Here is a 16102-nt window from a genome sequence, read left to right on the forward strand (position 1 = left end):
TGACCGATTCAGGCTAGAACTACAGTCTATAACTACTTTTTACATAGATTAATTTATTCCTTTGCTATATACTAGTCTGTAAAAAAATTAAGATATATGTAAAAACAAACTGTAGCTACGCATGTTTTAGTTTAACATAGTTGATAGTTGTACTCCTTCCGTTTCTTTTTAGTTGTCGCTGGATAGTTCAATTTTGTACTATCCAGCGACAACTAAAACGAAACGGATGGAGTAATTTATTGAAGTCTACTCAAACAAAAAAAATTGCTATATGATAGTTGTAAGAGAAAAGCTTTACCTTTTATTTGAGTAGGAAAGAGAACTAACAGGCAGCTTATATTTTGGCCACTGTACCGGCCCGCCCCAGCTATTTTTAAGCCAGCAAAGGCACGAAAAAAAAAATTCTCGGAATCTCTCTGACCTTACACGATCCATTTAAAAAACAACGACATTGCTCTGGCCAATGATCATTTCATACTCTCAGCAAGTCAACATCTCCAAACCAGAAGATGGGACCCATCAACATAAGTTCACCACCAGTGTGGCTTCACAGGTACATTGCTCTTTGTTTTTAGCAAAGTCAATCAGCTTCAGAATATTCAGAACAAATTTCAGTAATCCGAAAGGCTGTTGTGCTTCCATTTGTCAACGTTTGCGAGGCCAGATGGTACCCCCGCCTATAAATACCATGGAAGTTCTTGGCCTCTAAGACACACAAGCGATCTCTACTCCTATAGTTTCTATAACCCCCACAAAAGCGTCCAGGTCCCACAGTCACCTCCGATTGCATTGTGTTGCCGCAAGACAAGCATGGCAAGGACTCGTTTCGTGGCCGTCGCCGCCCTCCTCACAAGCTTCCTCTCCGTCGCTGTTGGGCAGCCCCGGCCACTGCCCGCCGCCGTCCTCCCGAGCGATCTTTTCGGGCTGGGCATCGCGTCGAGGATCCGCACGGACCGCAACTCGACGGCTAAGGCGGCGACGGACTTCGGCCAGATGGCGAGGGCAGCGCCGGAGGCCGTGTTCCACCCCGCCACGCCGGCCGACATCGCCGCGCTCGTCCGGTTCTCCGCCTCGTCGGTCGCTCCGTTCCCTGTGGCGCCGCGCGGGCAGGGCCACTCCTGGCGCGGCCAGGCGCTCGCCCCGGGCGGCGTCGTCGTGGACATGGGCTCGCTGGGGCGCGGCCCCCGCATCAACGTGTCCGTCGCGGAGCCGTTCGTCGACGTCGGCGGGGAGCAGCTGTGGGTCGACGTCCTCCGCGCCACGCTGCGACACGGCCTGGCGCCCCGCGTGTGGACCGACTACCTCCGGCTCACCGTCGGCGGCACGCTCTCCAACGCTGGCATCGGCGGGCAGGCGTTCCGGCACGGCCCGCAGATCGCCAACGTGCATGAACTCGACGTCGTCACAGGTATTGATTGATCGATGGTTACACTCCCAGTGACAATTACATATGCAGCTAATCACACACGAATGCTAATAATAGTTTATACATGTCATGAACAATGCAGGCACAGGTGAGATGGTGACATGCTCCATGGACGTGAACTCGGACCTGTTCATGGCGGCTCTAGGTGGGTTAGGCCAGTTCGGGGTCATAACCAGGGCACGGATCCGGCTTGAGCCGGCGCCCAGGAGGGTGCGCTGGGTTCCACTTGCCTACACCGACGTCGCTACTTTCACCAAGGATCAGGAGTTTCTCATATCGAACCGGGCTAGCCAAGTCGGGTTCGACTACGTCGAAGGCCAGGTCCAGCTCAGCCGGTCCTTGGTCGAAGGTCCCAAATCAACACCCTTCTTCTCCGGCGCCGATCTTGCTAGGCTTGCTGGACTCGCGTCGAGGACCGGACCTACTGCGATATACTACATCGAAGGCGCCATGTACTACACCGAGGACACCGCGATATCTGTGGATAAGGTACAGATCAGCTTGAACACAAAAAAAAAAACCTCGAACTTTATTGTTGCTTTGGACGAAAGGAAACTCATTTGTTGTTGATGTATGAATCGTTGCAGAAAATGAAGGCACTCCTGGATCAGCTGAGCTTCGAGCCAGGGTTTGCGTTCACCAAGGACGTGACGTTCGTGCAGTTCCTCGACCGGGTGCGCGAGGAGGAGAGGGTGCTCCGGTCAGCCGGCGCGTGGGAGGTGCCGCACCCATGGCTGAATCTCTTTGTCCCGCGGTCGCGCATCCTCGACTTCGACGACGGCGTGTTCAAGGCTCTACTCAAGGACTCCAACCCAGCTGGGATCATCCTCATGTACCCCATGAACAAGGACAGGTGGGACGACCGGATGACAGCGATGACCCCAGCCACGAACGACGACGACGTGTTCTATGCCGTCAGTTTCCTTTGGTCAGCACTGTCTGCAGACGACGTGCCCCAGCTCGAGAGATGGAACAAGGCAGTGCTGGACTTCTGTGATCGGTCGGGGATAGAATGCAAGCAGTACCTGCCACACTACACATCTCAAGACGGGTGGCGACGGCATTTCGGCGCGAAATGGAGCAGGATCGCTGAGCTGAAGGCCAGATATGACCCTCGGGCGTTGTTGTCGCCCGGCCAGAGGATTTTCCCGGTGCCAGTAGAGGCATCTGGCATTGCTTCTGCCTGATTGACTGTTTGGTTCGTGGCTAAACCTGCCACACTTTACCTAAGGTTAGTCGTTCAAATTGAATAACTAACCTTAAGCAGAAAAGTTAGGTAAAGTGTGGCAAGTTAGTCATCAAACCAAACAGACCCTCATGTATATCTTAGGTCTTTCATAGTAAGGTAGGTCTATTTTGTATTAATTAGGAAGCAATAGGGTACTGATTAGGAAGCAATAGGGTACTGACTTTAATCTTTTTTAGAGGTCTATTTGTACAAAAAAAAATGGGTTGTTAAGAAGGTGAAAGCCAACGCAAGGGTGGTAAAAGAGAATTATAGAAATTAAGCCAGCCATTGGTGGCGACGGCTGCAACCCCTCCGCACCATGCGAACCTCGTCAGCTTCCTCGACCTCGACCTTGTGATCCTCGCCGCTCACTCCGACCACCGTCATGTCCCATGCTTGATGACGACATAAATTCCAGATCACATTCTAGCTCTTGCTAGATCGTCGGGACGGGGTCACTACGGACCAAAGAACGCAGCAGGTAACCCATACTCTTTCGTGACATTTACGTGACGAAAAAATGACTAACTTTCGAGCAAACTAGCAAATGAACTAGTGAAGATCTCATCCAAAAAAAAATCCTATCTAGAGAAAGACATCTCCGTGTTGACCTAGGTCAGCCGACGAGCCTAGAATGCCATCCTTTATCGTCAGATCAAGAGAACAATAGCAACATGTGGTTGAAAAAAAATTTACGAAAACAATAGTAAATATAAAAAGATCAATTCTGTGTTGGATATCTCAATCAACCATGTACCTCCCTATTTTAAAGGAAGTAGGAGTGGTCTTATACTATTAGAAAACTAATGTGGTATATGTCGCTTTTATAAAGTTTTCCTTAGATTGATCCATAGGAAACCATGGGCCTCTCAAAATTGGCGAGATCCAATTTGAGTGTCAACATATGGTCACCTGTTTTTAGGCTTCCTTTATATTGCAGGATTGCTAAAACATAAGAATAGAAAAAATGTAGCAATGGAGTTACACGACACTTGCGTTCTGTAGGAAAATTTACAAGAGGTTGGACCTCATGTTAAAAATCCTCCAAATTCTCACTACAATGGTTCATTCCATAAAAAAATTTATAGGCTTTGTAGGAACTCAATCCTTTGTTCCAAAGGACTACATAGGAAAATTTTCTATAGGATTTCAATCCTTCTAAATTCCTTCACTTTTCCTTTGTTCCAAAGGAGGCCTTAGTTGAGGTTTATGCAAACCTAAAAAACATAAAGCACCAAGCAACAACGATAATCAAATCATTGGCTGTTCAAGATCTAAGGGTGATACATGTATCAATCATTATGTGAAAAGCACTTAGACTTCTTGCCCAACATTTCAAAAATATCTTCTATTGATTATGACTAGCACCTTGCAACATCTCCAGCAGATATGAATTTCCAAATATCACTTTGATCACTTTATAAGGACCTTTCCAACTTAGTGACCATTTGCCAAACTTATTTCTATTTTTTTCCAATTGATAGTATAGTTTTGCACATTAACCCCTAACTTGGAATAACTTGCTTTTGACTCGAGCTTTATCTTTCTCCATTTCTTTAAGAGCATTTAATCTTTTTGTTCATTACCTCATCAATGTTATTTATATGATACATTACAACAGATAAACCATTTTGCTTAGCAAGCCTATACACATCTAAATTCACCTCAACGGGCAACAAAAATTCTTGCCTTTATACTAACTCAAAAGGAGAAACGTTTGTAGAACCATCTCTTGTACAATAGAAGATATGACACATGTTCTTGTATAATAGAAGATATGACATATATTCTTGTATTGATATTGTCTTATTAAAAACTTTTATATGAGAAACCTTTGAATTTTGCAAATCTCAAAATCGTCACATAACAATTCTACAAACACTTTTAAAGTGTGAAGGTTGGTAGAGACTTTATGAATAAACTTGCAAAGTTTTTGCATGTTTAATTTGCAATCTGGCTACTCCCCATTAAGCACCTATCTTTCAAGAAAAACTTGTCCTCCCATCACCTAACTTAGTGGACATAGCCATGGCAAATAAATCTTGCAGCGTTTTGTGGACTGCATTTGAAGATGAGCTCATGGTTAGTGACAATCTGATCTGAAGCACCCAATTTAGATTTTGTAAATTTAATATCTCTAGGTCTAACAATGACCACCCTTTGCGTTCTTTCGTTCTCTCCAAAGAAAACCAATTCAAATTTTACCCGTGGCCTTTAAAGCCCAACGAGGAAGATCTAGGGCCATGGCATGATACATAACAGTGGAGGTGATCATGAATGGGACATAAACAACCCTCCAGACCTCTGTCATTAGCTCGGATATCCAACCGAGTAGGGCCTTGTTCGTTTGTGTCGGATTGGTGGGTCGGAATGATTCCGAGCCGGATTGCTTCTCTAATTTATATAAACTTTGATTAACCGGAACGATTCCGGGTGCAATCCGATGTAACCGAACAAGGCCTAAGAGACGAGTGATTCTGTTAATAAACACTGAGCTAAGGAGACGAAAATTCCTGAAGTCCCTTCTCGGAATAGCCGCAAAAGCAGCCATTACAGCAGTTTTGATTATATTTCAGCAAACTTAATAAATTTTTCCTATGAATCTGTCAGCCCAGGCGCTGTCATTAGGCAGGCCCTTTGATGGTATTAGACCATGCATCATAACATATTAACCCAATCCATGATTACCACTCTTATCAAGATATCATCAACGCATCAAATCACGCTTACTGTGGAGAAGCTCAACAGATTTACACAATTTTTTTAAATCGCATAGCGATGTTCCAAAGAAAAAAAATCAAAAGTTATTTCCCATGTTGGCTGCTTTCATATTTATTCCCATCAATTGCCCGTGAGAACAATCCCAAAAATGACTTCAGGCCTCTATACGTTGATCCTAATTAACACTGGGAATATCATAACGGCTCTGTGCTATTGGTTTGGAACTTTGGAGACGCCACCTTTGGGTGGCCTGGTTATTTAAACAACTTGACAAGAATTGTGTTAGGTCATCGATCCTAACTTCACAGCAGCATCGAAGTCGGGTTCTCGATGTAGCCCTTGAATGCTTTCAGAAATTCCGCACCGATTGCACCTGCACAGTTTCCATGAACAGCATAGTTAATTCCCAGTCCACAGTCCATGGAGGCATCGCACAAAGACCAATAGCTTACCATCTATAACCCTGTGGTCACAGCTCAGTGTGGCTGACATGAACGAACCAAACTCATACAGACCATCGGCGGAACCAGGTATCACCCTCTTCTCGGCTGCTCAAAAGAATGCAATTAACAATGGAAAAACATTAAGCACTACTCCTACTAGCAAAACAATGATCAGCTATATCATTCTGAAGCAGCTAACATAGCGTACAAACAATACGCGTGCCACCTCACGTTTAGGCTAAACATCCTGTTTGCAGAACTGAATTACTAATCACTCAGGGCCACTATATTCAAGATTATGTACGATTTTTTGGTCCTAGTGCTAAAGCCAGGTTAGGGTAAAATGAGTTTAACAGATCAGGGAAGTGTTATAAACGCAAAATACTACTGTTACTTCCACACATGAGCAATAGAGCAGCATGCTAGCATATAAGTGGAAATGTTCTGCAACTCATTACCAGAACCAATAGCCAAAATTGCTGACTGAGGAGGATTTATGATGGCACAGAATTGTTTGATTCCGAAGGGACCTCCCAAGTTTGATATCGTGAAGGTGCCACCCTGAAAAATGCAGCAACAATATATCATGGTTTTTTTTCTCATTTCTTCTTTCCTGCTTAGCACACCTAGTATGCACGATATACCTCATAATCTGCTGGTTTTAAGCTATTGTCTCTTGCTTTTTGAGCCAACTGCTTCACCTCCTCAGCAATTGTACCAAGTCCCTTCTTGTCTGCATCCTGCAGCATAAGAGTTAGAATTTCTACAAAAGTACCAAGTTAGAAACAGAAACAGAAAGCTCAGTAGGAAAATTTGGAGTAGCCTACCCTAATTACTGGAACAAACAATCCGTGTTCAGTCTGCACAGCCACGTTGATGTTCACATTGTGATATCTGTACCAGAAATAAGTGCCATTTTTAACTGCTCTAGGGTACGAGATAATAGGACCTTTCCAGTACAAATGAACCATATGAACTTACTGGCGAATAAAATCATTCATCCATGAGCTGTTACACTGAGGGACCTTTCTAAGAGCCAAAGCTGCAGCCTGCATATATCAAATAAACGACAGATTCAATAATGCACAGCAGAGAGGAAATTAATAGACTATATGTACAAATAACAAAAAGTGCACAAACCCAATATCCACAAACCTAAGTGCACATAGATTACCAAACCAAAAGGGAGAATCCGCAATTACCTTGATGACAAGATCATTGATAGATATTTTCTTTCCACCAGAAGCATCCTGCAGTGGATTCAGTTCACCTCGCAACCTGTGGATTAGAATGACACAACTCAAAGTTAGAAGTGCTGTCCCACCAACGAAAAGAGCTCTGTAAATCATATATTAGGTTAGAAACATACTTGACAAGTTTGTCAACACGTGCATCTACTGTCAAGTAGTAATGAGGAATGGTCTGTTTAGATGCTAGCAAGCGGTTTGCGGTAACCTGAAGACAACAGAAATCAACACATGCTCAAGTTACTAACATCTAATATGAAAAAAAAAAATGTTTCTGGCCATCAAAATTTACCTTTCTTATCTGTGCATTTGGAATATCAACGTAACCTAACCCTGGAGCTGCAAAAGCCTCCCTCAGCCCACCCTTGGCTACAGAAGCATCATTAACGCCCGGGGGTGATAAGAAGTTAGATTACAGTTGGTTCAGCTAAATGAAGCCAAAAATGCCAAATCATGGAATATTATTATAGGAACAGCAGCAATCAAGATGTAGCATTATATAACCTAAAGTTACATAATTAAGAAGAAACTACAAGTGTACCAAGGATTCAGGGAAACAAGATAACTGGGGTAATTGAACTTTTCTTTGCAAAATCTAACTAGCATAACACTGCAGGGAACTAAAAGCATGTGATGGCACCACTTAGGGCCAGTTTACAGTTGGGTTGAGCTTTTTTTTCCAGGCTTCTGCACAAACAGTCTTGAAATACTTGGCACCATGTTTGCCAAATCAGAGTAAACTCTAATGAAACCTGGCATGCAAAGGTTAATCTTTCCCTATTTTCTCACACAATTCTCATAAATAAATCATTCCATTATTGTTTGGAAAGCTGAAGATCTGAAACATGGTTTTTAAAATCCATTAACAAAACATTAAACTGTTAAAGTAGTTCCAGCAAGTGTGGCTGCAACCATCAATCACAATGCCAAAGCAGAGCCTCAGTCTTGCCAGTTCAAATTCTTGTACGGATCCTTAAAGGTTCTAATGTAAGAGAATCCAACCCATGTTATAATCTAAAGAGTCAGATTCAAGTACTCAACTAGAACAAACCATATACAACAATCAACAACAGGCAGTTCGCAAGGTGAATACATATTGGACCATCTAAAAAATCCAGCCAACTAAACAGAACATTGTATATCAATTATGGCAGAAACATCCGAATTTAACTTGACAGTACAAATGCATAGCTTAGAACTTAAACAGAACAAATGTTTTCAAACAGAGAAGTAATAACTCACCCAAGTAATCTTCAATGTCTGCCTTCAAAATACGCCCATCAGGACCAGTACCTTTCACACTTGATAGTGGGACCTGATATAAGGAACAGAATCCTCAACGTTAACTACTATATTCATCAGAACTATCAATACAACTGATATAATAAGAACTAACATTGTTATCTTCAGCCAGTTTACGGGCAAGAGGGCTGGCAAATATGCGATCTCCAGATTGAGAAGCTTCTTCAATCTTTGGGGCCTTAACCTCAGGAGCCTGGGTAAGCTTCTTTTCCTCCACCTTTGGTTGTGAAGGTTCTGGTTGAGCCTTTGATTCAGCAGGAGCTACAGGTTCAGCTGAAGATGACGGCTTATAATCCTTAAACTTCTCAATGTCACCCTCTTCTTCCACAGTTATAGCAATGACCTAAGGGAAAAGCATGGGCCAAATTACTATACCCTGGTAACTGATGGATCAAATCATATTTATTCTTTAGTCACTAAATATGTACCTCACCAACTTTAATCTCCTTTGCACCATCTCCATGAATAATCTTAGCAAGATAGCCCTCTTCCATGCACTCCATCTCCACAGTTGCTTTATCCTGACCACCAGAAATCAACTCAAAGGTTATTTGGTTCTGCAACAGCTTAATAAGTAAAATTAAATACAAATAACATAAGTTTCATATCTTCTACAAATTAAGGAACTTACAGTTTCCACCTCACAGAGAACCTCGCCAGGGGAGACCTTATCTCCTTCCTTCTTAAGCCACTTGGCAATGTTTCCCTACAAAGAATTTTACAGAATAAAAACAAGCAGCAATACTGGTTTCAGTTCAGCTATTATTCAGGTTGTACTAATGAGTTTTGGGTAACAAATATACCTCAGTCATGGTAGGTGAAAGTGAAGGCATTCCAATTTCTTGATGTGGAGGCAGGTCTGGAATAAGCACAGCATGTTAATACAGAATGTCAAAGGGATTAAGGCAATCAAGATAGCACCACACCCAATATTGGAAGACACTCAAATTTGCCAATGGAAAGCAAACAAGCTAAAATCTTTGCTGGCAGAGAGGCAGTAAAGAAATGCATATGCAGACGGTGTAATACCCCGGTGGTGAAGGTGGCATGGTCCCTTTCACCAGGTCACGGGTTCAACCCCTGGCCCTGCACCAAAAAATCACCTCCCTGTTCATCGCCGCTCTCGGGTTACGGCTTGGTTGTGCGACACCCTCGAGCCTAGGTGGGCCTTTGCCGGCCCGTTGGTGATGGGAGGACAGGGTTTGGGGTTTGTCGGTCGGGACCGTTACCACGGCGGCATGGCCTTCTATTAAGAAAATACCGTTAGGGTGGTCTTACCCTCCCCGGCTGATTTTTTTGTACAGAAATGCATCCAAATTTCATCAGAAAAAATGGGTGGGTGGGTGGGGTGCAGTGAGGAATCTGACTGTATTGTGCTTGCAGTGACAAAATACAGCTCAACATGTGCATGAATGAACAAATGAGACACTGAAAAGTGAAAACACAGGATACAGCGAGGAGCAAATTTATGGAAGTAAAACAGATTGCCAGCAGATGCAATTCTGCACAAGCATTTGCAAGTAACCCTGCATTTTTGCAAATATTTCTTGAAGGGAATGGATCCACTTAGAAATATACTAGTCATAATAACATGGTTCCAAATTAGAAGTGTAAAAAGTATAGTGGGCAGTACCTGCACTATTTGAGAATGTCCGTGCTGAAACTACCTGTCCACTGCCAATAAACAATCAAAAAATGTCAAAACAGCTTCAGAGTATTTACCAAGACCTAACGGAAATATTAAGGTCAGGGCATATCTGGAGGGAACTAAAATTAATAGAGCATTATGAACTTCAATATTATTCATCAGATAGGTTGAGTCCTATAGTTCTACAGCAGAGCAGAATGCCATTTGTGTGTACACTAAATTGTGTATCAGGCTGAAGTATAGTGGAATAAGTCGGCAGTATGTTCAAATATTTTATATTTTTATTGAATTCTTCCAGGAGAGATCAAAATGTCAACATTTCTAGTTATCATTTTCCACTTTAATTAATGTAGTTTGCATTTGATGCATTCCAACACATCTGTATAAGCTAAGAATAACAGGTTAGAAAGATCCATACCATGAGAATGAACCATTGAGCCAACTAGCAGCACTTGGGGTAAGGCTGTTGGATGCTCTTCTCCAACTGCAGTTTCCATTTACTCCTAGTGAGAATGGTTCAAGCTCTTTTGTAGGCTGGTAATGCTGGGAAAATCTGGTACCTCTGGTTCTTTTTCCAACACCTAACAAATCCAGAGGCATTACATTTTCAATGGCAACAATGAAGGGCATGCAATGAATGATAACTATTGACTGTGCACTTTCCCTCAGCAAACAAAACTACTACTTCCAGAAACAGGTTCACACTGGAAATACGAAACTAATAAGGTGTTGAATCAGACACTTGTATGTCATGAAATGCAACTCCATAAATCAAAAATCGGTGAGAATAAAAATTACAGTAAATATGGTTACATAATAGAAAATGAAAATGCCAAACCAAATTATAGTTTCACCACTTCATGTTATTTGTGCAAATGCGAAGAGGACAACAATTAGTGATGCTTCTACATAGCATATTTGAATCCATGCTGACTAAAAAGAGCATAGACGAACTTCTAGAGCATCTAATATAAGTGTACCGGCTACCCGCAACATAAGGTGACATACAAGTCTACAACCCTACATTGATGGTATTAAGAGACATAATCAATAACCAAAACAATAGCACAAGTGTATCAATAAATAAAGAAATATGTCTTTCAGATTGAATAAATAGTTTATCACATAGCATGTAGCCTGAAAGTGCATCTGCAATCCCCAATCTAGTTCAGTGGACACATTACAGATGCTATTGACCTCATCAGAAATGGTTCACTGAAAAGGGGAAAGAAAATAGAAGGAAGGTGAGAATGATAGAAAATACCATTTTCCTTGGCGATAAAGGATCCGGAACCACTGGAGAAATGCCGAAAAAGGAAAAATTTCTCACAACCTACAGCATTGTGCAAACTCTGCAGCTGTAGAAGTGAATGAAGAAAGAAACATTAGGTAGAAACATAATAGTATATTACTTGATAATTCAATTTAGCATAAAAATACATGGAACAGGGTACATGGAATATACCCAACTGAGGAATGCACACTATGCTGTTGCATGTGAACAAGTTCTTAACAACCCTAGCTGGAGCAATGGCAGCCCATAAAAGGAGTGCAGAAGTTCTTAAGAAACATAGCTGGAGCAATGGCAGTCCATAAAAGTAGCGCAGAAAGAAATGAGAACATGTACCGAAAGAAACCAAGAGCATCTGGATCTGAAAAGATAAGGTCTTGCCATATTGCTAGATCAGTCTGGGGGTATGTGGCAAAATGTCTTAATACCAGTACTGTTCCTGGGAATATTGTGCAATGTTGGTTCTGGCTATCCCTAAATCTACCATATGCCAAAGACATATCAGTTATTGGTGCTCCGTGCTTCTGCCATTTGTTGGGCTTTGTGGAAGGTTAGAAACAAAATGTGTTTTGAGCTGTGTTTTCAAGTCGTCCGACTAATCGCGATTAGTCGCGATTAGTCGGGCTAGTCAGTTAGCAGAGCTCGATTAGGCAGCCGACTCGACTAGAGTACCTGGTCGCCCTGGTCGTCCAACTGGTCGCCCTGGTCGGCCGATTAGTCGCTCGATTAGCCGGTTCTGGGCGACTAGGTTTAGGACCTAGGTTTTTTGATTTCCTGGCTTCGTGGGCTTTTTTGGCGGGCGGCGCGACTACAGGCAGTTGAAACGCCAGCCGCCAGCCGCCTCTATTGAACATGGAAAGCCAGCCGCCTGCCTGTTCTGTCTTCTGATCTTCTCTTCTCTTTATTTCCCTAAACCCTAACTCCCTACCTGCTCGGCGGCTGTTCTTGAGTTCTTGTTCTAGAATCCAGGCTTCCAAAGTCCACTGCTCCCCTCCAGACTTCCAATCCAGCACGTGGGAATCCAATCTCGAGTTCCAGGCTTCCAGCACGCGCGAATCCAGTTCACCGACGGACTCCAGACTTCATCCTTCATCCTTCAATCTCCAGCACGCGCGAATCCAATTTTTTTCGTCGGCATGAGTTCATCTTCTGGAGGTATTCTTTTGTATAGTTCTGTTCTTCAATCTTCATCCTTCATCCTTCAATCATTCATCCTTGTATGTGCTGTCTGCTGTGTCATTCTGTAATCTGGATTGGATTCTGAATTTTTATTCTTGTACTCCATCAGTCCATCAGATCAGTCCATCCTTATTCCTTATTCTTGTACAGAGTTTGGTCGTCGCCGTCAGGATAATGTTGAGGTGATATTCCCAGAATCACAAGTTGTGGGCAGCGGCAATCCATCTTCTGTTGCGGATAACACAGTTCTTGCTTCGGCATCATCAGCCTCAGCCGCTGCAGATTCTGCAGCTCTCGTTGATAAGGCTATTGCAAAGTTGCCTGCTGATGTTCGTGCACACGCAACTGATTCAAAGAGAAAGGCCAAATCACAAGATCCTGGTTGGAAGTTTGGATGGTGGCCAGATCCTACCAAGAAAGTTTGTGTGATACTGGTATCTGAGACTTGTAGTATTAATAACTAGTAAGTGTTTCTCTGCTGTTTTCACTTTTCAGTATTGCTGAATTCATGTCATGTTTACCCTATCCTTCATAATATAGTATATGAAGTTCATATATACTATATATTTACTATATAGTATAATAGTATATATTATATAGTATATACATAGGTCCTGGTCTCCTGGATGAACAGGACGACCAGTAAACGACCAGGTCGACCAGAGCTCGATTAGTCGGACCTAGTCGACGACTAATCGAGATTAGTCGCTGGTCGGTCTCCCAGTTCGACTAGCTGGTCGAGCGACCAGAAAACATAGGTTTTGAGAGTAGTCAGATTAAATCTCCAATGGAGGTGGTTTGTCATGCATGTGCTTTGATCTCTTATTGGCAGGTTTAAGTAAAAAAGAGTTTGCAAGATTTGCTGCATGAAGGAGCGAAGCTTCTGCTGAGGGCGGCAAATGCTAGACCTGGCTCCCAGTTGATGGACAAGGATGATGATGGTGAGGAAGACCCCCAGTGTGGTTTATGTGGGTGTTGTGCTTAGTCCCCTTTCCAGTGGATGGTCTCTCTTGTGTGAACCATCTGTTATGTTGTTTTTGGTGCCTGGTCGGATGTTTTGTTGTCTGGTTTTGTAGGGCCTGAATCAGGTCTTTGCCAGATTTCTCTTATCTCCTTTGCTCAGTTTGCTCTCCGAGCAGCTGATGTGAACTCTTCTGTATTTCTGTTATGCAAATAATAGAAATAGACTCCGTTCCATTCAAAGCAAATAGCTGGAGCAATGGCGGTCCATAAAAGTGGCGCAGAAAGAAATGAGAACATGTACCGAAAGAAACCAAGAGCATCTGGATCTGAAAAGATAAGGTCTTGCTGGTTCAACCAAAGTTTAACATCGAGGGCACAGTCATAGTCTAGGTTTATGTCAAAACAAGACGTGACAGTTGCAAAGCCTCCACTTGTTCGATCCAAACTGAACAGAATGGAATCTCCAGCTTATGACATGATAAACAGCAAAAATTCAACCACCCATCGACTGGTACTCTTTCAGTGAGATCGTGTGAACGGAATTGCACAAACATGCAGCACAGGATGCATCCGCACGCAAGCAAGAGCGATTGGAGCCTTGATTACTAGCAGCGCAGCAGTCGGAGAGAAAATCTATAAGTTACTATTCCCTCCCCACTTGCCAAATCCATAACATTTACAACACACGAACAGGAAGCATCGGCGCGATTACCCGCATAAGTTCGGACAGATCGAACACATTTTTTATGGCACAAAATTGCATACCATAGGAAGGGGTAGGACATGCACACAGACCTTGCGGGAGCGACGGAGAAGCTGAGTGGCGGACATGGCGACCGGAGGCAATGGGCGCGCGGGTGGGTCTAGGGTTCGAGGGAGGTGATGCGGCGGAGATCGGAGGGGAGGCGGAACAGGAGAGACGGGAGATGCGGAGGACACTGGCCGAGGAGGGGGGGAGGGGGCGTGACCGCGCGAGTGGTCACCCGGTCAGGCAAGGCAAGGTTACGCTTGCGTCGGATGTTTGATGGTAGAGGGAAACTAAGCATCTCCAAGGGCCTGTAATTTGACTGCGTTCCGTAAAAAATAAAGACTAGATAAATTCGCATCTAAAAACCAAAAAACTATTGTGTGCTCTAAGCTGTGGAAAAAGTTGTTGTGTGCTGTAAGCTGTGAAAAAAGCTGTTGTGTGTTGTGAGCTGTTAAAAAGCTAAAAATTGTTTGATGAAAACCACTAAAAACTATTAAAAGCTTTCGATATATGTTTTCACGGTTACATCCGAAAGCCACTAAAAACAGATTCAATGGTGCTTTCAGTTTTGCATTGTGATAAAGTCAACGTTTAGAAAAAGTTGTTTCCTGTATCCATCCATTTGGTTTGGTTTTTTATTTTTAGAGGACAAAAGTTAAAGCCAAAAGCCAAACCAAACACACCCTAAAGACTTGCTTTCTTCCTCTTTTTTCTATTTTGCTCCGCATCTACTCCCGTTCGCTAGCCATCTTTGCCGAAGGCTTGTGGCTCGCCATTAGTTTCTTAAATTTTCTTTAGATATGCATATCTATTTTCTTGTATCTGGTTTTTACCTTACGTGTCTAGTTTTTACAAGTGGTATTTACTTTTGATTAAAATTGCATGCCTATTAGGTCAATTATATGGTAGGAATGCTTATTTTCAATTCATATTCTTGAGCAAACCTACAAGGTTTAAAATGTTTAGTTAGGCTCGACACATAGCTTATTTAACATTATTAAATAGATGACACTAATGCTTCAAAGTTTATATCCTACAAGTGATATTCTCCTAATGGTGTCATTTTGACTTATATGTGCCAAAGCTCAGATTATAGATAATTTGCCCCTCTTGATATCAAAATCAAAGTGCATGTCTTCTACAAGTATTCAAAACTTGTATGCACACTTTCAGGGGGAGGTTACTCTATAATCTAAGTCTTTGAGACTAACACTTGTTTTCAAATCTATTATGTGTAGTAGTCTCATTGAAGAAACATGGAGTCCCCAGGAGAAAGATAATAAGCTTCCACCACAAATCGACAAGTATTTCCCAAGTGGTTTCATTCCATTTTCGGTATCATTTACGTGTCTTCTCCAGATTTTGATTAAACTATATTTCATATCTTGTACTTCCCATGTTGTTATAGATGCATATGTTGTTAAAGTATATCTTTTATCTATGCATAGGGGGAGCTAGTCTATTCAGTCATGTCTTGTTCCTCTCTTTCTCATGTGCTTTTCCTAAGAAGATGATCTCCGACATGGGAGTATGTCTTCTTTCATACAAAGGGGGAGAATACTCTTTCAAAGGGGGAGAACACTCTTTTAGGGGAGTAATCTTTTAGAGCTATAACTGGTAAATCCTTTAGAGGGCAAGTCATTTAATTGCTTCCTATCTGCTTTTCATGTCTTACTTTTCGGTGTTTGATTCCAAACGGGGAGAAGTTTTAGGGACCAAGCAATTCAAACTATATTAAACACCAAAACCACCCATTTTAAAAAAATTAAAATCTAGAGCTTTCAAGTGTTTTTGGTCTAAAATATGAAGTATGTGGATTATGGAGTTAGGGAGGCTTAAGTCCATAACCTCACATTATGGGGACATTCATGCATCCTAGCAAGTAGATTGCATATTTTCTTCAAAA

The 16102-nt window shown here is 42.5% G+C and overlaps 2 protein-coding genes across 3 annotated transcripts; one reads left to right on the forward strand and one right to left on the reverse strand.

Annotated features, from left to right (window-relative positions):
• The first annotated feature begins 712 nt into the window (after positions 1-712).
• LOC103654801 (cytokinin dehydrogenase 7) lies at positions 713-2961 on the forward strand. Its single transcript, XM_008681615.3, has 3 exons — positions 713-1408; positions 1509-1915; positions 2014-2961. Exons 1-3 carry the CDS (start codon positions 811-813, stop codon positions 2611-2613), a joined length of 1605 nt encoding a protein of 534 aa, XP_008679837.1. The 5' UTR covers positions 713-810; the 3' UTR covers positions 2614-2961.
• Positions 2962-5353: 2392 nt separating this feature from the next.
• On the reverse strand, positions 5354-14498 carry LOC100284493 (dihydrolipoamide S-acetyltransferase 1). 2 transcript variants are annotated; one of them, XM_020551588.2, is made up of 18 exons: positions 14244-14498; positions 11280-11373; positions 10434-10596; positions 10001-10041; positions 9171-9226; positions 8999-9073; positions 8796-8888; positions 8462-8710; positions 8308-8380; positions 7358-7443; positions 7188-7273; positions 7021-7096; positions 6800-6867; positions 6646-6712; positions 6463-6558; positions 6277-6379; positions 5828-5923; positions 5354-5748 (listed from the first exon to the last, which is right to left on the reverse strand). In XM_020551588.2, the coding sequence occupies exons 1-18, from the start codon at positions 14277-14279 to the stop codon at positions 5678-5680; spliced, it is 1629 nt and encodes a 542-aa protein (XP_020407177.1). In that variant the 5' UTR covers positions 14280-14498; the 3' UTR covers positions 5354-5677. The 2 variants fall into 2 exon arrangements, with proteins under 2 accessions (XP_020407177.1, NP_001150860.2); NM_001157388.2 differs by having other exon boundaries at positions 5389-5748; positions 7358-7434; positions 14244-14400.
• Between the last annotated feature and the right edge of the window lie 1604 nt (positions 14499-16102).

Source organism: Zea mays, chromosome 4 (assembly GCF_902167145.1).
Source record: "Zea mays cultivar B73 chromosome 4, Zm-B73-REFERENCE-NAM-5.0, whole genome shotgun sequence".
NCBI classification, from domain to species: domain Eukaryota; kingdom Viridiplantae; phylum Streptophyta; class Magnoliopsida; order Poales; family Poaceae; genus Zea; species Zea mays.

Bases quoted from the DNA above. Each gene is read 5' to 3' on its own strand.
- LOC103654801 (XM_008681615.3), top strand. From the start codon at position 811: ATGGCAAGGACTCGTTTCGTGGCCGTCGCCGCCCTCCTCACAAGCTTC. The intron at 1,409-1,508 runs GTATTGATTGAT...TGAACAATGCAG, and splicing joins TGAACTCGACGTCGTCACAG to GCACAGGTGAGATGGTGACA. The intron at 1,916-2,013 runs GTACAGATCAGC...GAATCGTTGCAG, and splicing joins CCGCGATATCTGTGGATAAG to AAAATGAAGGCACTCCTGGA.
- LOC100284493 (XM_020551588.2), bottom strand. From the start codon at position 14,279: ATGTCCGCCACTCAGCTTCTCCGTCGCTCCCGCAAG. The intron at 11,374-14,243 runs GTCTGTGTGCAT...TCACTTCTACAG, and splicing joins TTCTCCGTCGCTCCCGCAAG to CTGCAGAGTTTGCACAATGC. The intron at 6,559-6,645 runs GTAGGCTACTCC...CTTATGCTGCAG, and splicing joins TGTTTGTTCCAGTAATTAGG to GATGCAGACAAGAAGGGACT.